The 8,294-nt window shown below is 39.1% G+C and overlaps 1 protein-coding gene across 1 annotated transcript in view; it reads right to left on the reverse strand.

Moving 5' to 3' along the window:
* Positions 1 to 8,021, reverse strand: part of obscna (obscurin, cytoskeletal calmodulin and titin-interacting RhoGEF a) — a 44,144-nt gene extending 36,123 nt beyond the window's left edge. The window contains exons 1-14 of the mRNA XM_044129975.1: positions 7,812 to 8,021; positions 6,423 to 6,506; positions 6,056 to 6,322; positions 5,233 to 5,394; positions 4,980 to 5,084; positions 4,558 to 4,824; positions 4,072 to 4,341; positions 3,350 to 3,616; positions 3,005 to 3,268; positions 2,648 to 2,914; positions 2,244 to 2,513; positions 1,893 to 2,159; positions 1,292 to 1,558; positions 62 to 334 (exon numbers count right to left, since the gene is read on the reverse strand). Coding sequence (XP_043985910.1) covers positions 62 to 334; positions 1,292 to 1,558; positions 1,893 to 2,159; positions 2,244 to 2,513; positions 2,648 to 2,914; positions 3,005 to 3,268; positions 3,350 to 3,616; positions 4,072 to 4,341; positions 4,558 to 4,824; positions 4,980 to 5,084; positions 5,233 to 5,394; positions 6,056 to 6,322; positions 6,423 to 6,462 — 2,986 coding nt within the window. The 5' untranslated portion in view covers positions 6,463 to 6,506; positions 7,812 to 8,021. The remainder of the gene's footprint in view (positions 1 to 61; positions 335 to 1,291; positions 1,559 to 1,892; positions 2,160 to 2,243; positions 2,514 to 2,647; positions 2,915 to 3,004; positions 3,269 to 3,349; positions 3,617 to 4,071; positions 4,342 to 4,557; positions 4,825 to 4,979; positions 5,085 to 5,232; positions 5,395 to 6,055; positions 6,323 to 6,422; positions 6,507 to 7,811) is intronic.
* Between the last annotated feature and the right edge of the window lie 273 nt (positions 8,022 to 8,294).

Raw genomic sequence — 8,294 nt, forward strand, 5'->3', positions numbered from 1 at the left:
ATTATCTCTGACTGAAGCGTAAATAAATATAAAAATTTCATAGAAAGGTCAAAGTCCTTACCTCTAACTAGCAGTGAGGCATAAGATCTTTTGTCCCCTGCTACAAACGAAATAGTACCAGTGTCTTTGCGGGCAAGTTGTCTAAATGTAAGGGTGTGGAGGCCTCCTGGTTTCACCTGGATCTCATTGAGCTCATTGGTATAAAGCAGAGTCTCATCCAGATACCACTTGACTCCCCAATAGTCATCGGGACAAATTCGACACCTGAATGTTACTGTGTCACTTTCAAGGCACTCCACATCTTCTAATTCATCCAAGATTATCACCTTCTGACCTGAAATAAGAAAAAGTCATAACCACATGAAGACTAAATACAGTAGTTATTATCAGCTCTTAAACTTTTGTCACATCATCACCACAATCTTCAATGCATTTTATCTGGATTTGATGGTACCTGAGATTATCAAAATACTTGACTAGCAAATAAAACTTTTATTTTTTATTGATAAAAATCTGAAAAGTCTGCTGGGCTTTTACATAAAGCCAAGCGGAGCCAATATTTTGTAGATCAAATCTTCCTTGGTTTTTTGCTTTTCAAATCTAGAGCTTGAGAGTTATATCTATTCTTTATTACTAAATTACTAAAGTTCAGTTTAATGTGCTAAAAAGTGTCTGTTAAGATCAATTTTCAAGTACTGCAATAGATTCTCATTCTGACCTATAACTTTGCCACATTTCCATATTTTTGGTGTCTCCTAAATGACTTGTAGTAAACTGCAGTTAATTCAAAAATACAAGAGTTTAGGGGGTTGAATACATCTGCAGATTCTTCTTTCTAAATATTTTGAAAACCATGTATTCTTTTGCTTATGCTACACGGTTATCCATCTCTTTTTGCTTTATCACATAATTCCTACTAAATAAATTATAATGAGGCAAAATCAAAAAACCTTAAAAAGTCATGAATACTTAGAATTTGAATGAATACTTTTAAAGAGACACTATAATCACAATAGATTTTGGGAGCTTTTTTTAAAAAAAAAAAGCCAGAATTTTTGCCAAACCCCCTCCCCCCCCCCAGTAATTAATAGCTGCTTACTATTGAGGTCTTGCATTACTTTATTTAAATAAATCAGCTATTGGGTTTTTTCTGCTATATTGTGTATAATGACAGAAACTTCAGCAAAAACTTATTTTATATGGCATAGCATAGGGACCTTTTTAAAAGGAAATAAACATGGTTGATCAGCAGTGATCCTACCAAACTAACACACTTTGCATATTGACTCACCCTGCACAGTAAGTTGTGCCCGGCTCTGCATGGTACCAACATCACACACATAAATATCCGTGTCTGTTTTCTCTAGGCAGGAGATGGTAAGGGATAGAACCACTCCCCTCTGTTTGATGACATACTTCTTCCCAGATTTGAGCTCCACCATGCCCTTTAGCCATGTCACACGCTTCGCAGGCCGCCTGGTCTCACACTCCAGTGTCACTTTACCCTTTTCTTCTCCTCGAGTATCTCTCAACTCCCTTGCAAAAGTGTGCTGGAGGTCTAAATTAAAGAAAAAGTAAGCGCAGTAGATTTTGAAAAGATACTTTTATTGTCAATTTACAAAACATAATTATAATAAATTATTATTATTTTTTATCCTGATTTTAATAAGACAATATCATATGCTAGCATTATCTCAGCGCATTGCCAGCAGTTTTTCATCTCATAAGCTGCAGGAGATTTGTTCGCCCAGACTCACTGGAGACTAGCACAGTTTTTACATTTTTGGTGAGCCAGTGTGAATTGTAGCCTCAGAAACGTATAAAATAACATCAGTTTTATCATGTGAGACTCTTACTTCAAGTGAAAGATTAATAAAAAAAAACATAACTACCTCTGATTTCCACCTTGGCTCGGGATGCAACACCATCAGCCTCGCAACAGTATTCACCAGAGTCTCTGATGGAGGCATTCTTGATCACTAGGCGTGCCAGGTTCTTCTCAATGGTCATCTCATATTTAGGGCTCTGCCTGATAGGACGTCCATTTTTCAGCCAACGAATGGTGACTTCTGGTTTGGTGATTTCACAGCTCAGCTCAGCGTCCTCCCCAGGTACAGCCTTTACGTTGAGCAGGTCCCTGAAGATGTGCACAGGCTTCTCTAAAGGAGGAAAAACACTAAGCATCTTAATATCTGCTTCAAATTGGCAAAACAAGCACATAATAATAAGACACAGCTGTTCACCTTTCACAAATAACATGGTTCTACAACTCAGGTCTTTAATTGTGAAGACAACATCACCAGCATCAGAAAGTACGACATCTCTAATTCCCATCTTGTAGATGCAACTGTTTTTGACAAGCTGAATGCGACTGTTGGTAACCACCACCTGACTGTTGATGGTCCAAATGGGTTCATCATCCAGTTCATGAGAGAGAAGGCACTCAAAAGTACAGTTTTCACTCTCCAGAACAGAAACCGTCTTTATCCGCTGGACAATGGTAACATGTAGATCTGCAAATACAAGAATTGATAAAAACAGCCCCATGTGGTAAATGTGATAAACAGTTGACTATTTTAGATTGACCTATACCTACTGCAAAAAATTAAGTTATTAAACTGGCCAGTACAGTTTACAGTCTCCTTACCATGTACTGTAACTTTAGCCTTGGACTGACTGGTGCCTAGGTCACAAGTGTACTGTCCAGCATCGTTCTTGCTCAGTGAGTGGATGATCAGTGCCCTGCACTTTCCACACTGTACAAACTCATGTTTATCATCAGGTATCAGGACAGTACCATCCTTCCTCCAAAGAGGTGTCACTGAATCTTTAGAGATTTCACACTGCAGGCAGACCTCCCCTTGCTCTTCTCCAACGACATCCTCCAAAGACCTAAGAAACACTGCCGGGCGCTCTGGGGACAACAAAAGTTCAAGCATGGGTACGTGTTTCCCTAATTCAGGTGTTTTTTTTATCGTGCACTTCAGATAATTCCGTATCTGACCTTTAACCGTTAAGATGGTTGTCTCAGTGAGAAGGCCTGCTTTAAATGTGACCCTGCTCTCTTGTGGTCTAAGTTTTTGCATCACGAGGCTGTGCATTGTGCCCATGTGTTGGATCCGGTTGATGGCGTTAGAACTAAGGCGGACGTTGTTAACCAGCCACTCAGCATTGGCAACAACATAGTTGAGCTCACATGAAAAAGTGGCAGTGCTATCTTCCTCAATGTCAACAGGTTCAAGATGTTTGACCAGCTTCAATGTTTTTGCTGTAACACAAAGACACAAATGATCATAATTAACCAAATGACATACCATAGTGATATTAAAAAGACTTTTTATTGACGCACCTTCAACCTTGACCTGTGCTGTACTTTGCGAACCTCCAGCCATGCAGCGGTATTGTCCTGCATCAGTCCCCGTCAGGCTGTGAATGATCAGTTCCACTCGTTTCCCCTCTCTCTTCATGGAGTATTTGTTTGAGATCTTCAGAGCGGTGCGACCTTTAAACCACCGCACGACTCGGGGAGACGGGGCAAACTCACAGCACAAACTCACAGAGCTGCTCTCCCTTGCTTCCACATCATCTAAGTGCTGAACAACCTCAAGAGGTCGCTCTAAAGAGAGAATATGTACAACAGACGACTGAAAAACATCCAAATTAATTAGAGTTTTGCAGTGCATTGTCATTGGGTCTTTGTTATCAAGAAGACATATAAACAATTTTTAGAAACTTTGTCTAATCTAAATCCTACCAAGTCTCCAAATAAAAGACACCAAATTTAACAGCCAAAATTCTACATTGCAAATACAGATGTGGCAGTCATGTAACAAATATTTCATGGTATATTTGCACAAAATTTATTGTTGGTTTTAATAAAAAGCATTGCTGTCAAAGCCATTTTTATTTTTTACATCTGGCAAATATAGGAAATTATTTTTTTGTTTCTTCACTGCCTTTAAAATCACATAATGCAAAAGCTTTTTTGACGCATTTTCCTAACTTTTTCATGTTAGAACATCAATGCGTCATATTGGGAAGTCATGATATCAAAATATCAGAAAAACTCACCCTTCACAGAAAGCTGAGCGGTTGAACGGCTCTTCCCAGCCACAAACACCACAGGCCCTGACATGGAGCTGTCAGTGCTTGTGAAACAAAGACTATGGAGGTTCCCCTGCCGGTCAATATTCACTCCTGCAGAGTGCTCCAGGACCTCACTGTTTAGGGTCCACTTCGGGGGCCTCCCAGATTTTAGACTGGTTTCTACCTGGAATAGCGCTGGCTTTGGCTCCATCACCTCCACAGATTTCATCCCCCGCACTATGCTGATGGCCTGCTCTGCATGTGCAACAATAACACATATTAAAGTGACCACACAGCTTATGCTTCCTGATTTGTGCCTTTTAAGAAAAGAAACACAAATATATAAGCTGCTATTTATGATCCTGTACTTAAAGCTACTTTGCAAAAGTTGTACATTTTATGTAAAACAGATAGACCTAACGCTATTTCTTATTCTGTTTTCTTTGACAGCAAGAATCCCTTCACCCTCACCCTCCACTAAAAGTTGACATGAGGTTTTGTCATCCCCTGCATCACATGTGTAGGTGTCTTCATCTGAAGAGCGAACATCTTCGATGGTCAGCTGCCTGTAGACATCCTGGCTGATTAGCTGATACTTCTTGCAGGGCAGGAGCTCCTTCCTGTTCTTGTACCATTTGACCTGAGCATTAGGCCGTGACACCTGGCACTCTAGTAAACCTCTGTGACGATACATGGCAATTTTGACCCTCAATGGTCGAATTATTTGGACTGGCAGCTCTACAAGAAAAGACAAAAAAATAAATTGATGGTGAAAATTGTTTAACAGTTGAATGTTCTATTTTGATTGTGCATTGAAGATGTCTGATTTAGTCAACAAATTTGAACAGCAATGATCATATTGCTGTATATCGGGTGCGAGTGTGTTGACTCACCTTTTACTGTAAGAGTGGCATAAGACGAAACCCGCTCTGCAGTGAATCTGATTCCACCTGCATGTTCTGGTCTGACTGACTTGAAGAGCAAAGCATGAGTTTTTCCTGAAATTAGATTATGTTGAATATTTTTATATTTTTCACTTTCATCCATCATGTCTGGTGGTCTATGAGTCCAAGTGCATTTTAAAGACTCAATGAGAAGTAAACACAGTTCTGAACACCTGTACTTGTAAATGATTAATTTTCTCACCCTGATGTCTTATCTTGATGTTGTCTCCAGGTCGGATTCTGCAGTCGTCACGATACCACCGACCATCCACATCCACCTGATTGACTTCGCATATAAAACTAACGGGTTGACGCTCAAGCGTATCCACATCCTCCAGCTCTTTCTCAATATATATTTCTCTAGCTGGCAGAAAAATTCATAGCATAACTATTGTGTTAATGATAGAATTTGAAATGTGCTTTTTTTTTTAAATCTTTTTTTTTTAATACTTGATAAAGAATGAGTAAAATGAGAAAAAATGTTGATGAAGGAAACAGAATGAGATAATGATAATTCATATATTCCTGACTTGAGTACATTTATTGGAGAACAGAAAAAGATACCATTGTGAGAAACTATTGTTTCTCACAATTATACTTATAGCACAAGGTACCGTAACAGTTGTAATTATGTGGTGTCTCTTTAAAACAGCTCAAGTTACTGTTTAGTGAGATCACAACTATGCATCACTGCCCTCTAGAGTTATGAGAGAATGTATGACGTTTGACGAGAGATCAGCTGTTCAAGTGGGCTTTGGGAAGCTGATGCAGAAAGTGCTTAACGGACAAAACATGGTGTTCCAAGTTTTTGACTGTCCTGCTAAATATTACTGCCGCCTTCTCTCAACCACTAAATACTAAAACAACCGCCATTACAGCACCCTAATACTTTTTGTGCCACCAGAGTATAAATATAACATGACAGAGGGTCCTTTCAATTAAAAACTAATAGTTAGGCTCCTGTCATGTATAATAAGTATGGTGGAACATACACATAAATGTTTGAATGTGCTGCATCACCTTACCTCTAACAATGAGTCTGCCTGATGTCTGAACCTCACTGGCCCGGAAACAGTATAAACCAGCATCTCCCAAAGCCACTCGGTTCAGGATGAGGCAGTGTTTCTTCCCGTGTGTACTGATGCGACAACTTGGTTTCGACTTAACCTGCATCCCATCCCTGATCCAAATGCCTTCTATGTAAGCCAGGTTAAGAGTCACCTCAAAGGAGCAGCTGTCACACTCCGACACCTCCATATCCTCCAATCCTTTCACCACTTTCAGTCGGTTCACTGGCAAGCACACAACGTTACGAGTTTTGAGAGGCAGCTAATCAGAGCACAAAAAACACTGAAAATTGGTTTTGAAAGTAAGTTTGATTGGAAAACCTACTTGCAGCTGAAACAATACTTCCAGTTTTATTGTCCCCCATATCTCCAGAGGATGATGGATATTTATTTACTTTCTACAAGGAATCTGCAGTGAAAAGAAAAAATAAACAATGTTCTAAGTGGATATCTGTTGCATCTTTCTGAAAAAAAATAATAATGTGTCTTACTAAGAATAAAAGAAACCTCAATCTCTTTCCACCCATTTATTTAGTTTGAGATCACACGTCACAATGACAATTTTGCCATGACTACAGAAACACACAAACACAACGACCTAACTCACACCCTACTACTGAAAATATTTTTACTAGAGGCCTGACCAATCAAAGATAAAAACCCAAATATTTATTATCTGTACTATCCTTGTGATAGCATGTCACTAATCCTCTGCAGTGAAGAATGGAATAATCTCTGTCACTTCACTCTGCTGCATTCAGCACCACCTAAACTCAGCAGTGATGCCTGAGACCTTAGACCTGAGACTGAGGTAGAGGTTTTCCTTCCAACAGGAAAACACTAAACATACATTAGCAAGAATATGCAAGATTGGCCTAATTAGTACACATTGTTCACTTGAAGCTGAGAATGGATACAAATGCGTGACAAGCTCTCATATGAACCCATTTTTGACGGAATTTGAATTTTGCGGTTTAATGTCAAAAATAAACAAACAAAGTTGCTTGACATCACTGTACTTGATGCTTTGTGTTGCACTTGGTGATGTAAGTCTCACAGGTAGCTGCTGTTCTATTGAAGGCCTCATGAAGCTCTGAGGTCTGTAACTATACTCTGCAAAGAGTTGGAGACCTCTATACACTATGTACAAGCCAACATCCACAGAATCCACTACGGGATTTTTCTGGAACTACTCCTGTTTTGGCTAAGTTGCTGCTATTCCTAATTACTCCCACTTTGTCATAATATCACTGATAATTGACTATGGAATAGTTTGAGGAAATCTCATGACTCGACTTAATGCACAGGTGGCATCCTATCATAGAAACACACTTGAATTCACTGAGTAACTCTTTCTTTTACAGATCTTTGTAGAAGTATTTTGCACAGTTAGGGGCTGGGTCTTAAACACACGCAGTCATGAAAGTAACTGGAACGCTTGAATGTAATGACAAGGTGTTAACACAGTACTTTTGGCATTATGATGTATCAAAAGATATCATGCAGAGTTGACAGACTGACAACAATATGTCAGCAATGGTGTAAATCTAATAAACAAATCCATCTGACAAAACATAAAAAAAAAACAGATGATGTCAAAACACTACAGCCAAATGTTTAGTCTTTAAAAGGACTCAGATGTATTGTGGAAAATATTAGCCAAGGCTTTAGACTTTTACAAATGATAAGATGTCAAATGCAGTGATTAACTTACCTAAACTTGCACAGAATGTCCTAACATCCATCTTGTTGCCTCAGGGAAATTATAAATGGTCCATTATGACATCAAATTTGTCAATCCCACCTTATACAAAACCTTCAAGTTGAACGGAAAAAAACTTAACCAGTAAAAAGTTTGTTTGCTACATCCAGGTCTTTAAAGTTGACAGCCTATAACACGCTCAGTGTTTTTGTGCTGTGATGAAGCAGGGTGCCGAACAGCTGACATATCTGTCCCCACATACTAACCTCCAAAATAGCAATCTGGCAGTGTGAAGGCAAAGATAGCTTTGGCTTTAATTGTGCCGGGAGGCAACTCGTTTTCAGCATCAATGAAACCATCTACAATCTAAATCCAAACTACAGGATTAGTGTGTTTGATGGTTTTCTCTGTGCATGAATGAGAGGCTCACAATTTTCCTCAAAACAATAAAAAGACCTTGTTGCATCGTGTTGTAGCTTGATAACCCTCTCTTTA

This window comes from Gambusia affinis, linkage group LG10 (assembly GCF_019740435.1).
Source record: "Gambusia affinis linkage group LG10, SWU_Gaff_1.0, whole genome shotgun sequence".
Taxonomy (NCBI): Eukaryota; Metazoa; Chordata; class Actinopteri; order Cyprinodontiformes; family Poeciliidae; genus Gambusia; species Gambusia affinis.